The 14948-nt window shown below is 46.6% G+C and overlaps 1 protein-coding gene across 4 annotated transcripts in view; it reads left to right on the top strand.

The window, feature by feature from the left end:
• Positions 1-14948, top strand: part of PEAK1 (pseudopodium enriched atypical kinase 1) — an 81249-nt gene that overhangs the window by 56797 nt on the left and 9504 nt on the right. For 2 of the 4 annotated variants that reach the window (XM_081021486.1, XM_081021487.1), the window contains exons 3-5: positions 1410-1606; positions 4165-4913; positions 5786-5875. In XM_081021486.1, coding sequence (XP_080877612.1) covers positions 1410-1606; positions 4165-4913; positions 5786-5875 — 1036 coding nt within the window. The remainder of the gene's footprint in view (positions 1-1409; positions 1607-4164; positions 4914-5785; positions 5876-14948) is intronic. The other 2 variants (XM_081021490.1, XM_081021488.1) reach the window with 1 other exon arrangement.

The raw sequence follows: 14948 nt of genomic DNA on the forward strand, positions 1-14948 counted from the left end.
CTGTTCTGTACTCCACCAATCAATAAAATGTTTTTAGAGACACTATCCTGTAACAGGAACCCTTGTTTCAAAATAGCACCGCTATCAGAGGAAGGCTGTTTTGAAAGACTAGCTCTATCCATTGGTGAGTAAAAGGGGGGTGTTATAAGGTTTGATAAACACTGTCTCCTCCATGCCTCTGTTCCCAAAGTGAATTTACAACTTCTCAGATTTGATTTTTGAATGTGTCCTAATATGTGGAAAATTACATAGACTAACCCTTTGCTGCATGCACTGTTTTACACTTAATATGTTGTGGTTTACACTGGTTTTCACATGTTGATAAAACAGACATCAGTAATGAAAGGCTCAGTAACATGACAAGTTTTTGGGGAACACTTTTCTGTCTAGGTTTGCTAACTTTTGTGGATGATTTATGCCAGCATGTACAGGTGGTTTCAGTAATATGTAAACATTGGTTGCCCTAATTTGTTGATTGCTTGTGAGCTGCATTTTGTACTTCGATCAGCCACTTTTAGGCTGCAATTTTATGTTGACATTGACAACTCTCTAATGATAAAACCTTGCCTTCCAGTCATATGGGAAATCATTCCTTCACATAGATACAGCATAAACCCTGTATACTTCCATGTCCTGTTTTGCACTGTTTTGGACAATAATTTAGAACCATTGGTATATATAGATTTTTAAATAAGATTGCAGCCTTTCTCTGATTGGAATAAATGATGTTATTGCTTTGCATGATTAGTTTAGTTTAATACATTGTGCTGAATACTACAGATATGCTAAGTGACAATGAGCCAGTGTATTCAGTTTTCTTGACTGAGATCTGAAACTGCTTTATCTTTTCTCCTTGAGTGATGGGATGCATTTTAGGGAGTTTTGAGTGCTTACTGCTCACCTCTCCAGGGTTAAATACTGGGCCTAACCTTTTTTTTTTTTTTTTAACTGGTTAATGGTAGCAATATACAGTCATACCTCGGGATAAATGTGCTTCAAGTTAAGTATTTTCGAGTTGCGCTCTGCGGCGATCCAGAAGTAATGGAGCGTGTTACTTCCGGGTTTTGCCACGCGTGCATGTGCAGATGGTCAAAATGACATCATCCGCGGAAGTGGCGACACGCGCAGACGTGGGTTGTGTTCGCTTCAGGATGTGAACAGGGCTCTGGAACGGATCCCGTTCGCATCCCGAGGTACCACTGTATACTTGTAAATACTATCTACCATTAATGTGGTAGTGAACATGGATACATCTTTGAATATTCAGGAGCTTTTAAGCTAGAAACTCTGAAAAAATCAAAACAACAGCTTTTTGCGGCACCATGAGTCAGTTCAGTAAAACTGAGACTGCAGTCCTCTAAAGAATTTACATTGCTGGTGTCCATTTGGAACTTTTGCTTTTGTTTTAGTCAAGTGCCTGATGAACAAACTCTGGAAAATGATTCCCCTCGGATTCCAAGATCTGCAATTGAAAAGCAGGAAAGTGGCAGTAATGCGTCCCTTGTTCCACTGTCCCCTCCCGAAATACCACAAGGACAAGAGGAAAGGGAGGAAATGTCAGATTCTTCTGATGTGAGTGCCTGCAGCGCTACATATAGTAACTTAGGTAAGCACCTTGCATCAGCACAGAAATATATTGTTTCTTATTTCTTTATGTGTTGTCTGAGTTTTTCACGTTCACTTGAAAAACTGGTTATGAGAATATGCATTGGTTTAATGTTCTTATGGGAACAAACAGACCTTTATATGTGTTCAGAACTCATAAAAATAAATATTGTTGCTTAACTTTTTGTGCCTCCCAAACTTTTGAAGTAAAGATTTAATTTTTAAATGTTCTATGTACTCTTTGAGTTAAATTTTATTTGAAATCCATTTTAATGAAAACTCCAGCACCCCATGTGCAATGACCTCAGCAATAGTTATACCATAAAAAATGTAGATGACTTTAAGAACATGTTTGATAGGTGCTAAATGAGTATATGTAGAAGGAGATGTGAAAGGTTTAAGGAAGTCAATGCTACAATGCTATGGGGCTTCAAATGTTCAACTGAACATAGTTCTAACTGAAGATAACATTTGCCTTGTATATACTGTATTCCAACTATGTTTTTATAAATACAGATTTTTATTTAGGTCTTCAGGGCAATGACTAACACCTAACAGGCCCCTCGACTGTCCTCGGGTCCATTATTGGACCACTTTGACCGGATATCCCCAGCCGATGTGGACAGACTCCTCCGAGCTGGAAAGCCCACCACTTGTCCTCTCGACCCGTGCCCGTCTTGGCTGATTAGAGCGTGTCCAGACGAGGTGCGGTCCCCCCTGGGGGATATCATCAATTTGTCCCTTGGCACCGGGACATTCCCAGGGGAACTGAAGGAGGCAGTGGTGCGTCTGCTCTTAAAGAAATCATCATTAGATCCCTTAGATCTATCCAATTACCGCCCAGTTTCGAATCTTCCATTCCTGGGTAAGGTGATTGAGAGAGCGGTTGCTGAACAGCTTGGTAGGTTTCTGGATGAAACATCGGCTCTGGATCCATTCCAGTCCGGTTTCCGCGCTGGTCATGGGACCGAGACAGCTCTGGTCACCCTAACAGATGATCTCCGCAGGCAGCTGGATCGAGGTGGGTCGGGGCTGCTGATTCTTCTAGACCTGTCAGCAGCCTTCGACATGGTCGATCACGAACTCCTGGACCACCGCCTTGCCGACGTGGGGATCCAGGGCACAGTCCTTCAATGGCTGCACTCGTTTCTCTCTGGTCGGGGACAGAGGGTGGCGCTTGGGGGGGAACTGTCATCCCGCCACTCCTTGGTGTGTGGAGTGCCCCAGGGTGCGATACTCTCCCCGATGCTTTTTAACATCTTTATGCGCCCCCTCGCCCAGCTTGTCCGGAGTTTTGGGCTGGGCTGCCATCAGTATGCTGATGACACCCAACTCTATCTGTTGATGGATGGCCATCCTGACTCGGCCCCAGATACACTGATCAGATGCTTGGAAGCTGTGGCTGGATGGTTACGTGGGAGCCGGTTGAAGTTAAATCCTTCGAAGACAGAGGTCCTCTGGCTGGGACGGGACGATATGGGATTGAGGGGGCAACTCCCATCTCTTGCGGGGGTGCAATTAGTGCCAGCACCGTCCGTTAAGAGTTTGGGTGTAATCTTCGATACCTCCCTCTCCATGGAGGCGCAGATTGCAGCTATAACAAAGGCGGCATTTTTTCATCTCCGCCAAGCTAAGCAGTTGGCTCCTTACCTCTCTCGCCCTGACCTAGCCACTGTGATCCACGCGACGGTCACCTCCAGACTGGATTATTGTAACTCGCTCTACGTGGGGCTGCCCCTGAGACTGACCCAGAAACTCCAGCGGGTGCAGAATGCCGCAGCGAGACTCCTTACGGGGTCTTCGCTGCGGGATCACATTCATCCGGTGCTATACCAGCTGCACTGGCTCCCGGTGGAGTACAGGATCAGGTTTAAGGTGCTGGTTTTAACCTTCAAAGCCCTATACGGCCTAGGACCCTCGTATCTACGGGACCGCCTCTCCTGGTATGCCCCACAGAGGAACTTACGGTCCTCAAATAAAAACATATTGAAGGTCCCAGGCCACAGAGAAGTTAGGTTGGCCTCAACCAGAGCCAGGGCTTTTTCGGCTGCGGCTCCAACCTGGTGGAACACTCTGTCACAAGAGACAAGGGCCCTGCAGGACTTGACATCTTTCCGCAGGGCCTGCAAGACAGAGCTGTTCCACCAGGCCTTTGGTCAGGGCGCAGCCTGACTCCCTCCTTTGGCAATCTTTACAATACTTTAGTTTATGGTTGCCATCAATTTTGATTTTAATTAATTCTTATGATGTTTTTATACTGCTGCACTATTTTAGTGTTGTTAGCCGCCCTGAGCCCGGCTTCGGCTGGGGAGGGCGGGATATAAATAAAATTTATTATTATTATTATTATAACAAATAATTGCAGTCTCTCTGTATATTCTGTTATAGTGATACTGGTTTAGGTTCTGAAGTTTCAGTCTTCCCACTAAAGAATTACTTCCTGTCCAGCCTTAAACTGAGATACTCATGCTCCTCTTCATTCTCTCAATGAAAATGTCTTGTGCATATGTATCTTTCTAAGTAAAACAAATACAAGGACTGTTTTCTATTGTCACATAGGGCAATCCAGAGCAGCTATGATACCTCCAAAGCAACCGCGGCAACCAAAGGGGGCTTTGGACGATGCCATTGCTTTTGGGGGAATATCTGACCCAGACATGACAGCTACCTTACATCCCACACCACCTCCATTGCCAAAGAAAACCATCATAAGAGCTCACACGGAACCACTTCCAAATGAACACCAAAATCAGGCCCTTGAAAGTGTCCTGTGTGTGATGGCCAATCCAACTTATGACATTGACACCAACTGGGAAGCAAACAGTGCCTGCTCTTCTGTCAGCTCCGAATTCAAGGCAATGGACCATGAGTCCGGAGATTCCTTGGACAGGCCTCCAGAAAAGGAACTGGCAATCTCAGGAGCAGCCAATGGTTTTTCCAATCTAACTGCTATCGGTGTGAAAGACAGGTGTTCCAGTAGTATGGAGTTTCTGTCAGGTAGACCTGCTACCCACAGCAAACATGGCAAGACTGTCCAGAAACCACAGAGACAAGCACTTTATAGAGGAATCGAAAACCGAGGGGAGGTGGTGAGCAGAATTAGAAGCCTTCACACTGATTCCCTGAAGAAACTGTCTGCCAAATGTGAAGACCTTTTCATGTCTGGGCAGAAAGATCAGCTTCGATTTGGGCTAGACAGCTGGTCAGACTTCAGATTAACCAGTGACAAGCCATGCTGTGAGGCTGGTGATGCTGTCTACTACCCAGCTTCTTATGCAAAAGATCCACTCAACAACTATGCAGTCAAGGTAAGAAGATAATTTAAAAGAGTCGCTCCACTAATCATATTCCAGAACTGTACTTAATGTCCATTGCATTTCATTACTATTGACTTTGTGCTTAGCAGCTACAAAGAAACATGTTCTTTTGTGAGAGCTAGTGAATTTTTAATTAGTGAAATATTACATTTATGGCAGCATATAAAAATGCAATACAGTTAAAACAATAAACAACAATACCTACAACCTCAAAACAGTAATTTCATCCTGATCCTAAATAATTGTATTTTTATCTTGTGAACCACCCTGAGATCTCTGGATGGAGTGTTGTATATAAATCCAATAAATAAGTAATAAATAAATAATTGCAGCAGAATAACAGGATTTTATTATTAGCTTAGGGCCATATTTGGGTTTACATGCTTGTATATCCTGTTATAAACTTTTATTTGCTAGAGCAGCAATTTTTAGGATCATTCTTTAAGCCCTTTCTCATACATTCCATTCCATATGTTTCCAGGATGGTCCTGGGAAAATGCCCTCCAATGACCCTTCAGAAATGCATTGAGTAAACAAAACCTGAGGATGTTAGTGCCCCAAATTCCTTCTTTCTTTAAAGTGAATTTTTTGGCCTCCCTTTGTTTGTTTTTTTACCCTTCTGACTTTTAAAACAAAAAAAACTATTCTTGCCTATTTAGCATACTGCTGTTATAATGAGTTACTGTATATGAGGAGCTACACTTTTCCATTATTTATACAGAGGAGCAACTTAAATTATTTTGTTTCTATTTATTTTCAAAAGTGTATATTATTTTATTAAAGTTAAAGTGGTTTACAATGTAGAAATTAGGATAATACATAATTTTACAGAAAAATATAATATTTTTAAAAATACATTACAGATTGCAATTGGATGCAGACTTTTTATGGCAAGGACTTACAGAACTATGATTTCACCACCTAAGGACCAAATTGCATTTGATATTAGTCAGGTATTTAAACAATTGTGCTTCTCCTGGTCACTTTTAATTTGAAGAAAAGTTAGCTGCAGGGTCCCAGTCTGAAATGTGCTCTCAGTTGGGATCCTGCACAGGTTTTCTGCTGAAAATCACTGCCTGCTTGGTTTTTGTTTCCCCTGATATTACTGTTTGCAGTAAACAACACTTTCAGGAATGAAAAGCAGCCAGGTGGGGACAGTTTTCAGTACAAAACATGTGCAAGGCTCTAATCAGATACACATTCTGGAACAGTGCACTGTGGGAGAGAGTACCCAACATGACTGCTGCTGAGTACTTTCACATTAGCAGTTTTGGTTGCAGAGGGTCTGCAGGATGTGGCGACCAGCAGGAAGGGGAGGGGATGAGAGAAAGAGAAAGCATTGCAGAATTACAGATGTTGAAGCTGGGAATTGGATCTGACATGTTGAAGAGTATTGTCCAAAATAATTATGCAGATCTCACCAATGGAGGTGACTTTGACAGTGCTTTTCAAAGGCACCCTTTGTTCTTTGAAAGATAATTGTCAAACAAAGCTGCAACCATGGTTTCAGTACTATGCCCAAGCTAAAATCTAGGCTGACAAGAATTCAAAACCAAACCAAATTGAGAAATTGTACTCCTGCTCAACAGCCTTTGCCAGAAACAGAAGTTTAGAAACAAGGCATTAGCTGTGGAGTTTGTCTCCAGATTACAGTGTGAGCTAGATCTCTTGAAGTCATCTACCAAATGTTTGCCGGTGTACCAGGGGTGGGGTGGGGGTAAGATATCAGTATACCAAAGACTAGTGCACCAAAATGCTCTGAAATGGGCAGCAGCCTAAGATGACCATTGGTGCCAAGGGAGATGCAAGGTCATATGACCCAATACAGTTTCTTATCTGTGGGCTCATCCACACTTCCATTTGTCCCATGATTTCTAGGCATGGGCTCAAGAGGTTTTTCTTTTGTATCACCGCTTTCCCCAGGAAAATCTGTAGTTTACTGTTGATTCAGAACAAGCACCAATCCACAGAAAACCCGATTTACCTTTGTTCTAATTCAGCAGTATACAGCAGGTTTTCCTGGGACCAAAGATGAACCTCTTGGACGCACGCCTAAAAGCATGGGACAAGCAGACGTGTAGTTGAGCCCCAAGTCTCTGTTCAAGCCAACCATCACCCTGTAAGGTTCAGCAGTTGCCAGTCATACAGAAAGGACTATACCATATAAATGTTCCATAATACTTGGTTCCATGCCAAGTGCTGTTTTACAAGATGTTAATTGGGTTTGTCACAAACTTTATAAAGGGAATAAAATCTGTTTAACACAGACCTTTAGTTTAGCTCAAGTGTTAATTTCATTCTGTAGATTCTATTACATACAACTGTAATATAAAATCACATTCAATGTACTTGTATTGAAAACAGATATTTAAATTGTCCAATTCATTGTGGTCAAAAATTACCCAATCTTGCTGTGAACCCATAACACAGGGCTGCCTACTAGATTTAAAAATATTCACAAGTGGCAAAACATGTACAAAGTATCCCATTAAGATAAAGAAATTATGCCCTATAGGCCGCATATTCAGCAGGTGCAGCCGTATTGAGTTATTTCTATGGCATGGAGCCCAGCTCAACTAATTGGAGGCATGGTTCTCATTTCATCTTGATAAGAACAAGTTTAATTGATTTCCTTGAGAAACTGATAGTGTGATTTTTATTTAACTTACCATGATTATTTTGTAGAAATAAAATGAACCATGGATTAGTTTTAAAACCATGCCTAAATATTACACATTGATGTCCTGTCAAAATACACCCAGACTTGTTCGTGAGTGTGCCATTTATTCTGATTAAGTACAGTAACAAAGCTTTTCTCAGGTATGGCAGAAATAAAGCTCCACAGCATCTTACCCTCTTTTTGCTAAGTAGGTCAAGTTGTAGGGTGGTATAGATTAACTATAATTGCTCACATCCTAGCTCCTTTCAGCAACAAAAGCACAGGAATTACTGTAATACTTTGTAAGACAATGTGAAGCTTTAAAATACAGTGGTACCGCATGTTACACGCAGGTTACGCGTTTTCGGGTTGTGCACCGTGCTAAACCCGGAAGCATCGGAATGGGTTACTTCCAGGTTCGGTGCTTGCACATGTGCAGAAGCGCCAAATCGCGACCTGCGTGTGTGCAGACACGGCGCTGTGGGTTGCAACGCTGCGGGTTGCAAACGTGCCTCCTGCACGGATCATGTTTGCAACCCGAGGTTCCACTGTACTACAGTGGTACCTCTGGATACAAACACTTCTGGTTGCGCAAGTGTCAGGTTACAAGCTGTGCTAACCTGGAAGCAGTTGCTCCCGGATGCGAACTTTGCTTTGGGATGCAAGCAGAAATTACGCGCCAGAGGCACGCATGCAGCTGGAGACACACTTTCACTAATGGCGCCTCATGTTAAGAACAGCTTCAGGATAAGAACGGACCTCCAGAACGAATTAAGTTCATAACCAGAGGTACCACTGTACTCTCAAAGTCAGCATCCTTTTCTCATAAAGCTTCTGACTTGCATAATAAAATTTGTTGTTATAAAAAACCTACACTGCTGTGTTATACATAACACAGACCTGTGCTCACCCCATCATGATAATCTGCATCCTATAATGATGAGGGGGAGTTGGAATACAAAAGATAGGGGTGCTGTAAGATGTTTCCTTTATTACCCAGACAGTCCATCCTCTGACAACCCGTTCTGCACCTCAGTTTATCAATTATGATGACAGAAATTCCCTATGGATGTAAGAATAACTAAACAGAAGCTGTTTCAATTAATGGTGCCCTATTTTCAGATACAGAGAGAATATAGGCAACCAATTTTACCACTTCTGCACCTGCACTTTGAAGGATTATATAGACAGTTAACTTCTGAATGAGAGATTTTACCCGGATAGTTTGCCTTGGCTCAAGAAGGAGCCAAACTGCATATCGTAGAATCATAGAATCTTGGAGTTGGAAGGGACCCTGGGGGTCATCTAATCCAACCCCTTCCAATGCAGGAATCTCAGCTAAAGCATCCATGACAGATGGCCAGCCAAACTCTGCTTAAAAACCTCCAAGGAAGGAGAGTCCACCACTTCTCATGGGTGTCCGTCCCATTAAAATAAAAAGCAGGTTGCAGTATCAAAATCTCACTGCTCTGAACCTGCAAATATTTGACTTTTTGTGTCCTTTGAGCTCAATTGTGTGTTTGCTTTGGAGCAGGAGCTAATATTTACTTATTTTTATTCAACAAGATTGACATACTGCTTAATAATAATAATAATAAATTTCTAAGCAGTGTGCATGTTCAATTTTTAAAAGCAATAAAAACAGTAAATATAATGGGCTGAATCCAACTAAGTTGTTACTCAGAGCTGAACCATGAATTTGCATCCAAGTTGAGCCATGCTTGGGGCAGACCCATTGAAATGAATGGATGCATGGCTTACTTTGAGTGGAACTTACTTGGCTACCACCCTGTTCATTTCAATTGTCTACTGTGAGTTTGAGTAACACTGGATACAATCCATTAAAATGATCAAAATATCAGATAAACAGGCATCCTTTACTGCTGCTGTAGTATTGGGTGTTTTCTCTCCTTCCAATAATGGAACACAACTATTTTGACAAGGGTCATAGCTCAGTGGTGGAACACCAGCTTGGCATGCAGAAGGTTCCAGGTTCCATCTCCATGTAGGGCTGGGAATTGCCCCCTTCCTGAAACCCTAGAGAGCCACTTCCAGTTAGTGTAGATAATACTGAGCTAGAAAGACTCAACAGAAGACATCCCAAAGCCAGATGTCACATACTCAGTTGCGAGATTTTGCGCTGCCATGATGGACATCCATCAAAGGATGGTTTGTGGCACAAACCAGGCCTAAACTGGAGGCCCATGATGCAAGACCTGTGCTGCTTCACATTCCCTCCCTTATGGTCACTTTTAACTGCTTGTCTTTTGTTTTTGTTTTAGGTTTATGTGAGTTATAATCACTTTTACTATTAGCTTTTATCCCTTTCCTCTTCAAGTTTTATGTGCTTTATTTTATTTGCATGTTTTTATCTTATACTGGTCTGCATAAGATAGCTTCCTATTGAAATCAGCCCTCTGTTCAGAACCATGAGGACTAGAATCTTTTTTATTTTAATGGAGCATTCCATTTTTGCCTCTTCAGTGCAAAGCTCCTCTTTCTCTGGTTGAGAAGTGTTAAGTTGTGGGTGAACATATCAGACGACACAGCGATTCTTCCAAAGCTGCTCTTTATTTGTAAGCTGGAACAGAACTGAACTGAAGAGCTCAGTCAGCCTGCTTATATAGAGCTCCAGAACAACGTAACTGTAGCAACTTTCTAAAACTATCCAATCACTGAACATCACTTTCGATCCTTCATTTGCATAACTATCTACAGTATCCCCCTGCTGGCCCAGGGTGAGAACTTCAGTACATAACACCCCTCCCCACCGAGATAAGGCGTTAGTTACAATCGTAATGGTTTCTTTATATACAGCACTACACGTAATGGTTCAATTAGGCACAAAAGCATATCGGTTACATTTCACATACTTAGACCAACAGTGATACATGTCCAACAACACAGTCCCTTAAATAAGTTGGGCGCTTGGAAACTCTGCCAGACCGCCGGGGACTGGTAGCCAAGTCCGGGGGGCCACCCAATTCTTGCTGAGGCTGTGGTGCGACCCTAGGTGGCGTTGAAACCAAGTCCCCTGGATCCGCTGCTGTGGGTGGAACCTCCGCAAGTGGAGTTGGCGGAATGTCAGGCATGGCAGTGGTCTGAGTCTGTGGGAAGTCCAGCAGACCCTCTGAAGTGGCTTGGTTTGGCTCCGCGCCTGCAGTTTGCGAGAGAGGTGTAGGTGGAGCCTCGCCATCTATAAGTGTCTGTTCCGGAGCCACGAGCGCAGTTGGGGGCACCACGGTAGTGTCCAAGTCCCCAACCCTGCGCCTAAGCTGGTCTATGTGCCGGCGCCATAAGCGTTCATCTTTGAGTGCCACCTGGTATGAGCGAGGTCCAGTGACTCCAACTACTGTGGCTGGCACCCAAGGAATGTCCCCCACAAAGTTCCGGGCAAAGACCTGGTTTCCTGGAACAAAGACCGTGGCGCGTTGGCACAGCCTGGGGGTTCGGCCATGGCAAAGTCTGGGTGCGGCCAGTCGATCGGGGACCTGAGGCGGCGGCCCATAAGCAGTTTGGCAGGACTCCGCCTTGTGGCCGCATGAGGGGTGATGTGTTGTACGAACAAGTATTCAGCAACCCGCTCGTGCCAGTCTCCCCGGTCCAGGCGCGCCAGTGCCTCTTTAGCTGAGCGCACCATTCTCTCTGCTTGCCCGTTGCTGGATGGATGAAATGGTGCCTTTAGGGCATGGCAGATGCCCAGTCCCAAAAGGTACCGCTCAAAAGTGCCTGACGTGAACTGTGGTCCGTTGTCGGAGACAAGGACATCAGGACACCCATGCGTCGCAAAGAGGCCTCGCAGCACCCGGATGACGGCCTTGGTAGTGGTGGAGGGCATCAGGGCTCCACCTCCAGCCATTTGGAATAGGCGTCCACCACTACCATAAAGGTCCGGCCGTGAAAGGGGCCAGCCAGATCGATGTGCACCCTCGACCAGGGTGTCTTTGGCGTCTCCCAGGTGTGTCCCTTAGCTGCCGGTGGCGCAGGCCTCGATTCTTGGCACGCTTGACAGGCGGAAACCCAGGCAGTGATGGCATCGTCCATGTTAGGCCACCAGACGTAACACCGAGCCAACGCCTTCATTTTGACGATTCCCGGGTGGCCAACGTGCAGAGCCTCAAGGACACGTTGACGGAGTCTTTGGGGAATCATGACGTGGTCTCCCCACAGCAGACAGCTGCAATGAGCCGAGAGTTCGTGTTGTCTGGTTGCGAAGGGCTGGAACCCCGATGCAAAAGGCCCTTGTGGCCCCCCCCCTCCACACCCAGTTGAGCACATGGCTGATGGTGCGATCCTGGGCAGATGCGGAGGCCACAGTGGCAGCTGATACAGACGCTGCCGGAAGATCCTCAATCAGGAGGAGCGATGAAGCAGGAGCCGGGTCTTCCACAAACACTGGAAGAGGGCAACGGCTGAGGGCGTCGGCATGGCCCATCGATTTCCCCGGGCGATGGACGAGCTGGTAGTAGTAGGCTGCCAGGAAAACAGTCCATCACAGCGTACAGGACCGGAGGAGTTGGACGATCATCAGCGAGGAGGCCCAGGAGTGGCTTGTGGTCGGTGATGAGGTCAAAAGTCCTGCCGTAGAGGTATTCATGGAACCTCTTCACTCCAGCCACAAGTGCCAGTGCCTCCTTGTCGAACTGGCTGTAATTCCGTTCAGTCAGAGATAGCATCCTGGAAAAGTAGGCGAGCGGTGCTTCTCTTCCATCTGGAAAATGGTGACTAAGGACAGCGCCAATGCCAAAAGGTGAGGCGTCGCAGGCAAGGACCAGCGGCCTGGCTTCACTGTACTGTACTAGCACACTGTCCGATGAAAGGAGAGCCTTAACCGTGTTGAAGGCCGCCGTCTCCAGATGACCCCAGGACCAAGGTGTCTTTGTGCTGAGGAGTCGGTGAAGAGGCTCAGCCACCGTGGCTTTGTGGGGCAGGAACATGTTATAAAAGTTCAGCAGTCCCAGGAACGCCTGCAACTCCGTCTTGTTCTTTGGGATGGGGGCCTGCTGGATAGCGCGGATCTTGGATGTGGTCGGGTGAAGGCTGGAGGTGTCGATAAGATAACCCAGGAACTCCACCTGTGGAACGGCGATCTGGCACTTCTCCCTCTTTACCTTGAGCCCGGCCTCCTGGAACCTGGTCAGCACGGCGCGGAGGCGCTCGAACAGCTGCTGGTGTGAGTCTGCGGACACCAAGACATCATCAAAATATGGTACCATATGGAAGCCCTTGCAGGAGACGCTCCATAGGGCTTTGGAAGATGCCAGGAGCCACACTCACCCCGAACTGCAAACGGCTGCAACGGAATGCCCCTCGGTGGGTGACGATCGTCTGGGCTTCAGCAGTGGCATCATCGACAGGCAGTTGTTGATAGGCTTGGGCAAGGTCCAGCTTAGCAAAGACCTTACCCTCACCCGGGGAATGCAGCAGGTGTTGGACAACAGGAACCAGATAAGCGTGCTGCTGAAGTGCCTTAGAATCATAGAATCATAGAATCATAGAGTTGGAAGAGACCACAAGGGCCATCGAGTCCAACCCGCTGCCAAGCAGGATCGTGCACTTGTAGTCAGCGCAGATTCTCACCGACCCGTCTGGCTTGACAGGCGTGACGATGGGGGTTTCCCACTTGGCGTGGTCAACCGGCGCCAAAACTCCTTGGGCGATCAGCTTGTCCAATTGTTCGTCCACCTTAGCCTTGAGAGCAAAGGGAACCCGGCGTGGCTTTAGCTTGATGGGGGCGACTTGTGGATCAAGGCTAAAGGAGATGGTCGTACCTGTATATTGCCCCAAAGTGCCGTCAAAAACCTCGGCAAAGTCTTTGACCAGACCCTCAGTCTCTACGTTAGAGATGCAGTTGATGCCGGTGACTTCCAGGCCAAGGGCATCAAACCAGTCTAGCCATAGGAGGCTTGGCCGCTGACCTTTGACCACCACCAGTCGGAGCAGACCCGAAAAATCCTTGAAGGCGATCCGGAACCGGCCAATGCCTACCATGGGAATGCTGTTTCCCTGGTAGTCTCTCAGGTGTATACGGTGAGAGTCGAGTTGCCTTTTGGACACTCTGGGTACCAGTCTTTTGATGGTGCTCCAAGACACGATGGACAGGGCAGACCCGGTGTCGATCTCCATGTCACATGGAGCTCCTTCAATGAGCACCGTGACGTTCAGCTTGCATCGTGTAGGCGAATCGGTTTGGCCAATCATGGTTCCAGATGGGCAGCAGCAGTTGGGAGAGCGAAACAGCTTTCCTTGGTGGACTGGAGTGAAGCCTTGGATTTGCGAGTCAGTGAAGGGGGGGTGTCAGCCGGAGCCGATCAGCAGACCTTAGCGATGTGGCCCCTTCTGGAACACTTCCGACAGATGGCGTCTCTGAATCGACACTTGGCACGGGAATGGTTGCCTCCACAGCCGGCACATTCCGATTGGCCTTGGACTTCTTTTAGAACTTCCTGCACTCCCGCTTTGTCTGGTGCACGTCATCGTCTTCACTGGAGGATGCCTCATCACTGCTGGCCTCTTCATGATGCACTGGAACTGGCTTCCTAGCAAGAGGCGGGCTGCTGGCCTTGCAGATCTCCTGGGCGGAGCGTTTGGCAGCTTCCGAGGCCACGGCCTCCTCAATGGCTTTCTGCAGCATGAGGTCTGGCGTAGCGAGGAGACGCCGTTGCAGACGGATGTCCCGGACCCCACAGATGATTTGATCCATCAGGGCATCGTCTAAGTCTCGGAACTCGCAGTGCATTGCAGCCTGTTGGAGGGCGATGGTGTAGTTGTTGATTGACTCCCCCTCTGCCTGGTTCCGGTGGTAGAACGCATGGCGGGCAGCAATCTTCAACGGCTTTGGTGCGTAGTGGTTGCGGAGCTTCTCTTGGATCGTGTCCCATGGTGTTGCCTGGACTGCTTCAGGCGCAACCAATGCTCGGGCCGTCTCAAACACCTCAGGCCCACAGAGGCTGAGGAATAGGCCCCGCTTCCGCTCCTTTGATACTTCTGTCAGCTCGTTGGCTTGGAGGTAGCAGTCGAACCAAGCGAGGTAGGAGTCCCATGATTCAGAGGCTGGCGCAAACGGCGGTAGAGGCACAAGTGAAGCCATGATTCTGATGCCGGCGTGGAGGGCAATGGATGGAACACTGTGCTCTAGCCAGAACAGTCAGCTCTGAATTGGTTCTGTTCAGTGATTTTGCTCAGTGATTTTGCTCAGTGATTCAGCTCAGTTCAGAGGGTGGCTGCATCTGGCTGTGCTCTGATGTCCATCGATCGATCCCACCTTTGTCGCCAGTGTTATGTTGTGGGCGAACATATCAGACGACACAGCGGTTCTTCCAAAGCAGCTCTTTATTTGTAAGCTGGAACAGAACTGAACTGAAGAG

The sequence above is a fragment of the Podarcis pityusensis genome (assembly GCF_964106645.2).
Source record: "Podarcis pityusensis genome assembly, chromosome: 9".
NCBI lineage: Eukaryota > Metazoa > Chordata > Lepidosauria > Squamata > Lacertidae > Podarcis > Podarcis pityusensis.